We start from the raw sequence: 13,847 nt of genomic DNA, 5'->3' as shown, positions 1-13,847 counted from the left end.
ATATTAAACATAATATCAAGAAAATAATTGATAATGCTAGAATTTTCTGAGAAGCTAAAAAATTTTAAATTTAACTGGAGAAATATGAGGTAGCTTTAAATTATTTTGTAGCTTTACTAGATAAGTCAAATTATTATTCATTTAAATATTGTAAATTATGGCTTCAATGCAATGTTAAATGATGTTTGAAGGAATTTAAAAACCTATTTACATTTATAGCTTCAAAGTGATTCAACATCATTGTCAGATCCATTTGAAATTTGGTTGTCTTTCCTGAAGGATGAAGATTTGGAGCAATATTATATTGAAATTGAATTAAAATTTGATGAAGTAATAGAAATCTTTTATTTTTTGTTAAGTTTTACTGATCTCATTTATAAAATATAAAACAAGAATATACCTTACTTTAATTTTAGGAAAATTTCGAATATTGAACAAGAAGCTGCTGCAGAAACTTAGCTATGTGACAGACATAATGAATACTTGGCTGAATAGTATGATTTAAGGTTACTATGGATACTACGCTTTTAGGCTGAGAGTAATACCTGGATATAAATAATCTGGAAAAACTTTTCCACATGTTTAATGATAACTTTATCCCTAACATTTCAAGTGAAAGATAGTGGGTTGTAATAGATATGAAGGGAAGGCGGCAGCAAAAATCTTAATCACTACCAGAAGGGTTGGCAAAATTTTTATCAACCCCTATATAGTTGTTCTGCAAGCAATGGCTCCATAGCAATAAGTTTTTTGTTTTGTTGAGCAAAAAAAAAATGTTAAAGCAGATAGGGACAGATAGGATCATTGCAATCTTTTTATAGGGCCCCTTATTTTGAGGGATGGAGGATGTTTTTTCAGGGGTGGCGGATGTTTTTTTCTAATGGAACAGTAAAAGAAATTTAAATACGAAAAAAAGAAAAGTAAAATAAATATTTGATGAGCAAATAGAAAATAAATAAAAATAAATAAATAAAATGAAAATAAATAGAAAATAAATAAAAAAAAAAAAAAAGAAAGAAAAGGAAAAAGTACATACTTTCAATAAATAATTTCAAAAATAAAGAAAAAACGTTTATGAGTTAACAAAAGAATTTCGAATTCAAAAAAGATTTAAACCATTCAAAATAATCAATAAAAATCACAAAGAAAAAGAGAAGTAAAAATTATCTATTAAAAAAGAAAAAGAAGAATTTGATTAAATATAATTTTTATTTAATCTGATTTTGTTGTATCTTATTTTATTTAATTATTTTAATTTATTACTAGTATACATTATTATATATATATATATATGTATATATATATATATATATATATATATATATATATATATATATATATATATATATATATATATATATATATATATATCAGGGCTCGAATTAAGCGTATCACAATTACTTTTTGCACCTTCGCGATTAGTTTTTTCTTAAAATTTGTTTTTTCGCGATCTTTCTTTTTTTCGTGATTATTCTTTTTTTATTTTAGAAGATTGATACTCTATTCGCGAATATTTAGTGTTCTTTTACAGTATAAAACTGCAGTGACTTCTGTAACGATAATTTTTTTTAAAGCGGAGCATAAATTAAAAGAAAGAAAAATAAAAGATTTAGAAAATCAATTAGCAAAAATGTTCAAATGCAGGAAAAAGACCGATTGTTTAAGGAAGGAATAATTTATAAAAAACAAACGATTAAATACCTATTTGAATAAAGAGTACAAGCTAATTATTGCAAATATTATTATATGTATAGAAAGCCGTTTTCAATCTCTCCAAAAATCACCATTGTTTATACATTTGGTAGCTTTACTTAACGTTTATAACTGGCCGTTAAATGTGAATGATGGAACTTTTGGCGATAAAGAAGTTGTTGATGGAACTTTTGGCGGTGAAGTTGTTGAACATTTTTCTGAACTTTTAATTGGTGTAGGATGTGATTTGAATAATATACTTCATGAGTGGATCATTTTAAAAGCATACATGTTTCCCATCATAAGTAACAATCAAAATGAGTATTATTTGAAAATTTGGGAAATTGTTTTTTCCAAATCAAATTTGGTCAAAGAATGCCGAAATATTCTTGATATTTTTGAACTATTTTTAATTTGTCCTTTTACAAATGCGAAAGTAGAATGAATGTTTTCATGTATGAATCGTGCAAAAAATAACTGGAGAAGTTGTCTAAACGAGATCTCTTAGAATCTCTACTTCGGATAAGTGAAGAAGGTCCTGAGATTGACAAATTTGAACCTGATACTGCTATGGACAAATGGTATAATGATAAAGTTAGACGATTGTCAGCAAATTTTCATTGCTATCCGAAAAAAAGAAAGTCAGGAAAAACAGACATTGATATAGCGACAGTTACAATATCAGATTTGGAAGAAAATGATACGATCTAATCTTCTTTAAAAATTCTTGTTTGTGATTGTGCGGGTTTTCGTGAAAATGTTAAGTTTTAACATTTTATCATGATAAAGTTTTCATTATTTTTAATAGTTTTTTATAACTGTTTCAAATTTATAGATTGTTTTGTTAGAGTTTTAAATAATTTTTTTTATTGTTAAAAACTTATAGAAAATTAAATATTCTAGTTGTTTTAAACAGTTTAAAATATGTAAATAAAATAGAAAATGAAATAATTAATTAAAAGAAGATTATATCAAGTTCATTGATTTTACAAAAATACAGCCGTTAGATTTAATGCAATATAATAATAGTAATAATGTAAATTATAACTAAAGCTACTTTACAACCGCTGAACGTAAATGTTATGACATCTTATGCAAAAATGAGACTTATTATATATGTTACTATAAATAAGTTAAAATAAATAATGCCCCCTCCCCTCTGGCAGGAGTGGAGGAGGGGTTATGAGCAAGAAAAAAATGGCGATTAGATTTTTTTATGTTAATTCATAAAAAAATCTAATCGCGTATATATGTATATATATATATATATATATATATATATATATATATATATATATATATATATATACATATATACATATATTTTAATTTTATTTACTTTTGTTTTATGTTATTTCTGTTTTCGTTTATAATATATCTATAATATTAGATAAATTTTAATACAATTTTCTATTTAATTTTTATTTTTTTATTTAATTTATAATTAATTATATATTCTTATTTTTGGTTAGTAATATTTTGGTTACTTATTATCCTATTGTTATATTATAATAACTATTATTTTTTTATTTGTTTGTTCATTAATACTGCTTAATTTATGGTGGATATTAATATTATTATTACTATTATGATTGTTGGTATTATAATTACTATTTATAATATTGTATTGTTATTATTTTTCATTGTTATTTTCATTATTATTTTCTTTTCTTCTCCTTTAAAACTTAACAACTCCAAGCTTTCTTCTGAATTTGGCAAATTTTTTTCTTTTATCTTTCTCATTAGTTTTACTATGACCTCTAATTTTTGGGGAGTATGCACTTCATGTACAAAAAAAGTTAGCATAAGTTGCCGTGCAACTCAATATGATGTATGTTTGTTTTGGACTCATTCAAAATGTAGCAGGCTTTATGATCATGTGTACAATTTAACACATTCAAAACGTTCAACATGTCTGTCCTTCTCCAAAAAATATCTACTGAAATAAATCTGTCTTTCTACTTGGTAATTTTAACATGGATCTGGTACAGTCAAACTCTGACTTTGCAACCTCTGAGTTTTTAAACTTCTTTATTTATTTATACCACGCCATCATAATTTATACCGCAGGAACTTTAAAAACTATAATAAAGAATCATTTAAATCTGAATTATTAAAAGTTGAGTGGAATGCCATTACCAATAAAAACGGTATTAAATCCAGTTTTAAAGCATTTATTTCTCAAACAACATTGTTGTTAGATTGTCATGTGCCACTCAAAAAAATTTGTATTAAGAGCTGCAAGCTCTCATGCAAGCTCTCATGCAAGCTCTGCAATCATGGAAAACTAAAAGAATAATAAAATCAATTTAAATTCGAAATCTTATTCAAAGGAAAATGTTCCAACAAATATAATTAAACTAAAAACTATCTTTAAACACTATAAATTATAAACCATAATTAATCTAATAAAACTGAGTAAATCAAGAAATTTAAAAAAATTCTTTTTAAAAAATGCAAAAAATCTTTGTGAAAAAGGAGAAGGCATAAAAAGTATAATAAATGTCAAAAATGTCAATAATGTACCTCTAAATTGCTTACAAGTTAACAAAACATACATAACTGAACCAACTCAAATCTGCGAAGAATTCAACAACTTTTTCACAAATGTAGCTCATAAACTTAATTCTAAAATTCACTCATCTTACATTAGCTATAAAAAGTATTTTAAACATCTTCATGATATCTCCAACAAACCATTCTGAAATCTCATCACTTATATATAAATTGAAATTATCTTGTGTGATTCCAGTATACAAAAATGGCTCAAAGCTCTTGTGTACTAACTATAGACCAGTTTCAATTCTATCTAACATTAACAAGCTCCTTAAAAAACTCATGTATTCTAAATTGTACTCATTTTTGAGTTCCTTTAACTGTTTAAATGATTTTCAGTTTGGATTTCGATCAAAGCACTCTACTTGCCATGCTTTAATAAGTATAACTGAAAAAATAAAAAAGGCACTGGATACTGGTCATTTCGTTGGTGGTGTTTTTATCGACTTACAAAAAGTGTTCGATACTGTTAATCATACCATTTTAATTTCTAAACTTGAACATTATGGAATCTAAGGAGTTGCTTGTAATTGGTTTCAATCTTATCTTTCAAATCATAAGCTGTTTGTTAGCATTAATGGTTACAAATCAAATAACAAAAACATAGTTTGTGGTGTTCCGCAGAGTTCTGTTCTTGGCCCTTTATTATTTTTAATTTATATTAATGATCTAAATAACTGTCCACTTCTCATTAGTCCATTTGTTTGCTGATGATATTAATATCTTGCATATTAATAAGTCTCATCCTTCCTTGTGTAAGAATATAAACTTATATCTAAAAGGTTTAGTTTATTGGTTTAATGCAAACCTAATTTCTCTGAACTTGGAAAAAACTGAACTTATATTTTTTTCCAAGTTCAGAGAAATTTTTATCTCCAAGATAAAAACTTTTATACAACAACCTTATAACTAAAATTAAAATTGATAATAAATGTTTATATCCAACGCATGTTGTTAAATATCTTGGTATTTTTATAGATTCGAACCTCTCATGGAATTTTTATATAGATGCACTCTGTAAAAAACTTAATCAAGCTAATGGCATGCTTTCAATAATTCGCCATTACGTTGATAAAACTACTCTTAAGAATCTGTATTTTGCAATTTTGCAATGTCTCATCTCAACTACTCTTATCAGGTTTGGGGACAAATTGGCAACTGTAATATTAATAAATTGTTATTAGCTCAGCGCCAATCAATCTGAATAATAAAGTTTTTAACTCCACAATACAGAAACTTCAAACTTCTTCAAAAAACTTAAAATTCCGACCATGTCAGCGCTAGTTAAATTTGGTAATCTTCTTTTTGTTTTTGACTCCCTTAACAAAAATTTACCTTCCTCTATTACAACCTTCTTCACTGAAACTCGATTTATAGATTCTTATTTAACTAGAAACATAAATAATGGAAAACTAAATGTACCACTCTATAAAACTTTGAGGTATGGTAAGTATTCAATTACACATCAGTGCATCAGTGAATGGAATCGAAGTCTTGTGTGCATTGTGAATGAGTTTGAAAAATTAAAACTCGACAAAAAAAAAAGTTTATCTTCATTTGTTTATTTAAAACAAAATAAATTAAAAAAAATTCTAAAAAAAATTTTATTTTATCATTATTAACTTCTTTTAGTTTTCTCATCATTACCATTTCTTCATTCCCTTACAGCAAATTTCTTCAGATAGCTCGAACATTTTGTATCGGAATTAAAAATATTGAAATCATTCCATATAAAACATAAATAACTGTAACCTAATATCTTTTTATTTTTTCGTGCCATGTTGCGCATGGATGGTGTCCCTGTTGTGGCCACATAAAGAACCCTATGTTACGACTTAGGGTTAATTAACAGGACTGAGAAAATTGCATAGCTCAATAATTGGGAGGACGTACTCTATCTAGAAATGAGTCAAGTTCTCTTTAAACTTAAATTATGCCTTACGTTTTAACTTTATGTTTTTTATGTTAAATATTCTAAATAACTTAAGTAAATCAAAATATTAAGCATAAAAAACAATCTCCATTACCTAATTGTTTTAATATATCTTTTACTAATATTCATGGTCTGCAAAGCAACCTTCCATCAGTTGAATCTAACCTCTTGCAAAATTCACCAGACTTGCTTGCTCTTAGTGAAACTATTTGAAATTCTGCTACTCCTTTTTCTGATCTCAGTGTTGATGGCTACTATCCTTTGATTGGCAAAGACTCCAATAGTCACATGCTTGGCCATTTCTCTCTCTCTTTACCCCTCTCGCTCTCTCTCTCTCTTTACCCCTCTGCCAATATTGTTGTTATTGGTGACTTTAATGCTCATCACACTGAATGGCTTGGCTCTAATGCCATTGATTCTGCTGGTACTAAAGCTTATTACTTCTGCGATTGCTCTTACTCATTTTTCTGACAACCCTATTCATTTACCTTCACTCCTTAATTTATGTGAATTTATTCTTCTTTTTCTCCCTTAGTTGGTTCGGACCATGCAAGGATCTCTTTCAATCTTTTATTTCGTACTTCATTTTCGATTCCAAGTCAAGCCTCATTCTACTCCATGGTTTTCACCCTCTAGTGCAGCAGCTATATCTAATTTTTTCATCTTTTTCAAAAGAACAACTCTCTTGAGAATAAACAGCTATTTATTATTGCAAGAAATCGATGTAAAAAGGTGTTATCAGATGCTAAGCTCCATTATTCTCAGTTCACTAAATCTCTTATCTTATATCAGAATTTAGGCCCTAGAGACTTTTGGAAAATCTTCAACAGTGTTGTTACCAAAGGAAGGCCTAACACTCCATCTCTCATTTGTGGGACTGATCTTATTACATCTCCCAAGGATCACTCCAGCTTCTGTTGCTAAAGTCATATCTCGATCAAACTTTTCTACGGCTTGTGGTCCAGACAACATTCCTGTCAAAGTCTTACAAGATTGTTTTCCAGAACTCTCTTCAATTTTCTCTAAACTATTTACTAAGTGCTTGACTAAGTCTTGTTTTTCTGCTTGCTGGAACATGACATCTGTTGTTCCAATTTTCAAAAACTCCTAATTAAGCTATCTAGCTTAATTGGAATTTTATTCAATTAAACAGAAAAATAGACCAATAATATTATAGTAGCCTTTATACTTTATAATATTGTATACACTGTAACTATAGTAACAATGTATAGCTAATCGAGTTTTTTTTGACAACTTGCTAGTACTACTACTAACATTATATAGCAGAGTATTTGTGTATATTTTTGTAAAAGCTCAATACACTAATAAGTTTACATTCTATGGTGTTCTTGCTTTGCTACAATGTTGTCAATGTTGTATTCTTTTATTTTTAAGTAAATTTGTATTGATTTCGACAAATTTTGTTACTCTAGAAGGGCATTTTCCTCCAGTACCTCATTTTACCCAAGCCTCTTATACATATATACATATACATATATATATATATATATATATATATATATATATATATATATATATATATATATATATATATATATATATATATATATATATATATATACATATATATATATATATATATATATATATACATATATATATATATATATATATATATATATATATATATATATATATATATATATATATATATATATATATATAAGGATAATGCGTTTATTATATCATATTTAGGAAAATGCTTGACATAAACGCGGGAATCCCACATATATTTCTAACCTCACTTTCTTATGTATATTGTGTTGTTTGCTGGTGATGTATAAACAAGTTTGTGCGTGTATTTATTTGATTTTTTATGAATACTTTATTCTAAGGTGTGCAAAATAATAAGTAATGTATATTTAAAATTAAATTATTTACAATAATAATTTAATTTATTTAGTTAAAAGATTAATTTTGTTAACAGTTACTATGAAATTTATTGAATTAAAATGAAAATATTTATTTTTTTAGAAGAAACTAAAAAAAAAAGGATAAAAAATAAAAGAAAAATGGGATGTAACATACATTGTTCGGAAGATAAAAGAAATTTAATAAAAATTTTACAAAATCAAGGTAAAACTTTGAAAGAAGTTTCAAATTTAATGGACTGTTCAATTAATATAGTATGCAATTTAAAAAAAAATATACCTGAAACACATGGTTGAAGGAGGAAAACATCTAGAAGAGATGACAAAAATATTGTTAATTATTCCAAAAGAAATCCTTTTGCAATATCAATAGAAATAAAAACTACTCTTGGCCAGCAAATTGATGCTTCGACAATTAGAAAAAGACTTACTCAACAATATGTTAAAGCCAAAGTACCAAAGAAGTATCCATTTTTAACACCAAATAATATTGAAAACAGGAAAGATTTTGTTAGGAAACATGTGGGCTGGTCTTCAAAATGGCGAAATACTCTTTGGTCAGATGAGACTAAAATTAACTTGTTTGGGTCAGATGCACTGAAAAAATATGTCAGAAAACCAAAAAGAAAAGAATATGATCCTAGATATACCATCAAAACGGTTAAACATGGTGGTTGAAATATTAAAACATAGGGTTGCTTTTCATTTTATGGAGTAGGTCCCCTTTTTTGGATCAAAGAAAATATGAGCAAAGAAACATTTAAATATACTGCAAGATGTTATGCTACCCTTCGCAGAAGAAAACCTACCTTTGATTTGGGTCTATCAACAAGATAATGACCCAAAGCATACACCAAAGGTAGTAGAAAATTAGTTTCATAACAAGAAAATTTGGATTTTGAAGTGGCCAGCTCAATCACCGGACATAAATCTGATAGAAAATCTCTGGGCACACGGAAAAACCTTAAATACATTTGGAAAAACATTCCAATAGGTACATGCCAAAAATTAGTTGATACCATGCCAAAAAGATGTGCAGCGATAATTGCGAATAAGGGGTATAAAACCAAATATTAATAAACCATAAGTAAATAAAATTTTTACTTATTATTGTTCATTATTTCCAAGAAAATATGTACTTAGTTTTAATTTACATATTATTTTGCACAGTAGATATTTTAAAAAATAATCTAATTATATAGGCTAGTAAACAAATTTTGTTTTTTGATTATAAATTTTTTTTTCCTTACATTAAAAATATTAGTTAATAATTGAATTAATTGCAGAATAACTAATTAAATAAATTAGATTACTATCAAGTACTAATTTTGTATGAAAAGTCAAATTATTTAACAATTACCTATTCTTTTGCACACCACTGTGTGTGTGTATATACATACATACATACATACATATGTGTGTGTGTGTGTGTGTGTGTGTGTGTGTGTGTGTGTGTGTGTGTGTGTGTGTGTGTGTGTGTGTGTGTGTGTGTGTGTGTGTGTGTGTGTGTGTGTGTGTGTGTAAAACTTATACTGGATGTTCATATAGAAAATGCAAGGGAATGCACTTTTTTCATAAATTAGATTTTCAATTTTATTTAACTTTACAAAACAAATCTAAATAAAATTAAAAAAATTAAAAACAAACAAACAAAATCCATCCAAAGGTTTCAGAAAAAAAAATTAAAATAACTTTTTAAAGCATTATTTTAAAATTTTGATTAAATTTTATGTATTATAGCAGTATCTAACTATTAAATTTACTATTATATATTATAATATATAATAGTAATTTACTATGTGTTATAAGAATATATATTATAATTATTTATATGTTGAAATATTTATCATAAAAATGAATTGCGGATTTTCAGTATCAAAATTAAAAGGGTTTTTTATTATTACTCTAAATTAAAATGAACAATTGTATAAAATCAACAAAAAAACAAAGTTAGTACTCCTATTCATTTTCAATGTAAGCAAAAATAATCCCAATATTCAAATACAAAGTTACCTTTTCTCTATAATGCTGAATAATATATTTTGAAAGTTCATCTTGACTTTTTGGTAGATTGCACATTGGAATTCTTCTAAATATTGAGTAACAACAGATAAATATTGAGTAACAAAAGATAAATACTGAGCAATAACAGATAAATATTCAGTAACAACAGATAAATATTCAGTAACAACAGATAAATATTCAGTAACAAGAAATTTCAAGAAAAAAAATCTAATAAGTAGTCCTATACAAAAAACTCATGCAAAATTTTTTAAAAAAAAAAATACCTAAAATGAAGTAACACTTCTATTTTTCCTCTGTTAAAAATATTCATCAGAGTTGCTGACTTAGGATTAGGGAATCCTAGTTCAAAGTCATATATTGCAGGCACTAAATATAATTTGGGTATAATTTTTTATAATACACTACACAAAAATTTTAATACATTATATAATATTTAGACAAACAAAAAATATATAAAATAAAATGTAATAGAAACAATTTTATTCAAAACATTTTCAATATTTTGTATTTATTTCTATATTAGACAAAACATTTTAAGAAAAATTAGTTTCAGGATTTAATTTTTTTAGCTTACATTTATAAAACTATTTGGTTTTTTATCTTTTTAAACTAATGTTAGTTTTTTCAATAGTTTGTTAAGAGGCATTTTTTAGGATTGGTTTCTTTGTGTTCTGACAAGAGTTATTTGATGCAGAATTTTTTCAGATAAAACTGACCATTTGGTCAACAAACGTGTTTTCTGACTTCATTGTCAGACACTCCAATGTATAAGTTTTTATGGCATGCTTATAACAGTTACCATAAACGTCTATATTGCATCTAAGCCACAGAATACCTTCTAAGGTTTGATGAGAATGTGATTAACAATTTTTTCAAAACATCTTTCATAATAAGAAAAGATACGCTCTGAATCTGCATTTAAGTTACTAATTAAAAGGAGATTAAAACAGATCATCTAATTTAATAGATAAATATTAATCATTTATATTTTTTATTTTGATTTACTGTAAAAAAAGCTGCAAAACTATAACTTTTACTTTTAATTTAATGACTTTGAACTTTGACTTTGAATTTAATTTGAACTTAAGAACTTCATGCAAATTTGTTTCCCCTTTAAGCATTTTTACTTTAAAAGTAAAAATACTGAAAGGGGACTAAACATCCTTAATTTTACTCTTTGAATTATTTGTAACCCTTATCATTTTTTTCCAATTTTATAAATGCTCTTTTCTATTTTTAAAGAACAAATACTCTTGAATAAATAAAAAAAACGTGCATTTAAAATGAAGAACCCCTTTTAAAAAACCCCTTTACTTTTTGGCCCCATTTTTGACTTTTAGCACATTATTTGGATTTTAGAAAAGCTCTTTTCTATTATTATAAAACAAATACTCTTGAATAAAAAAACAAATAATATTTTATATATAAATACATAAGTAATATAAAAATAATAAATATAAAAAAAACATTTATAAAAATCAAACCTAATACAGCAATTCAAAACTTTTGTTACTTTTGTAAACTTTGTAAATTTTGTTTGTAACTTTTTTTTTTAATTCATATAAAGTGTAACTGATTTATATGCAAGTAAATCAATTTTTGGCTAAAACTTTTAACATTGATAGCAATAATAATAAAATAATAATTATTGTTATTATAAATAGATAAATTAAAAAATAAAAATAAAAACTATAAATCATATTAATAAATATTATGTTACAATAATCTAAATTTATATATAAATTATTTTTTTATAGAAATAAAGAAGTGAAAAAATCAATTTAAAAAAACTTATAAATAAGTTTGCCAGGAAGAAACAAGCCTTTAAAAACATCTTATATAATATTGAACCTTTAAAGACTTATTCAGCATTCTGCAACATAAAAACTTGTTCAGCGCTATGAAACATATAAACAGTCTTAATTTGAATAAAAATTAAACAGATTGGGTACATCTTTCATAAATAAGCAAAAAGGTCTAGACAGAGGTTATAATGCACCTTTTAGACAAAATATTATAATTGACTAGGTCAAAATAAAATTTGAACAAGATATTTATCTATAAATTAATTTATCTGCTTATATATAGATATATTTTAATTTTGATTCACTTCAAACAGAGCTGCAAGCAACCACTATTAAGTTGGGAGTTACTAGAAGAAAAGAATATAGTTATAGAGCAAGGAAACGGTTGACAGAAGACTTGAAAAGTTGTAGGTTGTATGAGTTAGATTAGTAGGTTGTATGAGTCATATTAAAAATACCTTTATCGTGCAGTCCTTCTACTATAAGAGAAAAACCTTTAGTTCTTGGTAACAAATGATGCTTTAAAGGTACTATTCCATTATTTAATGAAAATTCCTGGCTTGCTTTTAACTTCTCATCAGTTCGACGTGTTCCTTCACAAAGCAGACCCATCTGTTTAAAATAATAAGAGATTTTTTAGAGCAATGCATTATGGATTTATAACTTAATAAATGACGCTAACCATTAACTCTATTACACACAACACGCTCAAAATAACACCATAACACCCTCAAAATAACACCACAACACCCACAAAATAATAACCATAACACCCTCAAAGTAATAACCACAACAACCTTAAAATAATAACTACAACACCTTTAAAATAATACAGGCATCACCATCGCAGTATTAAACCCACTTGGCATCACATAAAAATAAGTCAATTTACTATTAACATTTTGCCTTGATCTTTTCAGAATGTAATTTTTTAGATCAAAGTTTATATTTTATTTTTATTTGTCTTTGAAAACAAATATAACTTAAAATATATATATATAAATATAAAAGTTAATTACATTAATAAAAATAAAACATCAAAAATGTGTATTAAACTACAGAAGACTTTAATTTAAAAATACTGTAAAATGAATTGATAACTTTTATATAAACCATATTTTAAATAATATATATTTTGGTATATTGAAAAAGTAATTTGTTGGATTACTTAATATACATTAAATAGTCTAAAAAATAAAATTTTAAATTTGATGCCACTGTACTTTAACGCTTGTAAAATTACAGTAATATATAAAAGGCAAGGATATAGATGCAAGGTGGTGAAGTGGGATGAACAAGGTGTTAAAGGAAAAAGCCTCTATACTAAATGTAGACAGCAAAAATAAGAGATAAAAAATATTATTCATTTTAACCCAGTGCAAAAAATTCTTGTTATTTTTTTTTTTTTTTTTTTTATATTACCAAAAAGAAAAAAAAATTATTAAAATTTGAAGTCTTTACTTCTAAAATTTTAAAATTTCCATATTTACCCCAAATTGAGAATTTATTCCTAAATGTTGAGAAAAATATTTTCAAAATACTAAAGTGCTTTGGTACATTGCCAACTTTTTTTTTTTTCTTAAACTATTTTAAATCCTCTGAATGAATGTTGTTTGCACTTGCATTTATCTAGTAATTAATCAACAAAACATTTACAGATAAAAAGATCAAACATCGTAGAAATCTGATGTTCAAAAGCATACTGCACATTTATTAGATATGAGTAACCTGGGTATTTCCTAAACCGATATGTAATAAATATGCGATACACATGGCAAATAAGAATTTGAAAAAATGATATGCGCCTATATTGACAGTCTAACTCTTTTATTATTTATTTTTAACTTAATGTTACAATTAAAATCCTGTAGTGGTAGAGCATTTTGTAAGCATGAAGTTCCGAGTTTGATCCCCACCATGTCCCTGGTAAGACACTTGGCTTTT

General features: G+C 25.9%; 1 protein-coding gene across 2 annotated transcripts in view; it reads right to left on the bottom strand.

Annotated features, from left to right (window-relative positions):
* Positions 1-13,847, bottom strand: part of LOC101238717 (1-acyl-sn-glycerol-3-phosphate acyltransferase delta) — a 54,189-nt gene that overhangs the window by 14,732 nt on the left and 25,610 nt on the right. For both annotated transcript variants that reach the window (XM_065792515.1, XM_065792516.1), the window contains 3 exons: positions 12,362-12,515; positions 10,362-10,464; positions 10,087-10,162 (listed from right to left, as the gene is read on the bottom strand). In XM_065792515.1, the coding sequence (XP_065648587.1) occupies positions 10,087-10,162; positions 10,362-10,464; positions 12,362-12,515 (333 nt within the window). The remainder of the gene's footprint in view (positions 1-10,086; positions 10,163-10,361; positions 10,465-12,361; positions 12,516-13,847) is intronic.

The sequence above is a fragment of the Hydra vulgaris genome, chromosome 03 (genome assembly GCF_038396675.1).
Source record: "Hydra vulgaris chromosome 03, alternate assembly HydraT2T_AEP".
In the NCBI taxonomy this organism is placed as follows: domain Eukaryota; kingdom Metazoa; phylum Cnidaria; class Hydrozoa; order Anthoathecata; family Hydridae; genus Hydra; species Hydra vulgaris.
Note: the sequence above shows the minus strand (reverse complement) of the source record. Positions and strands in the feature narration are given on the sequence as shown.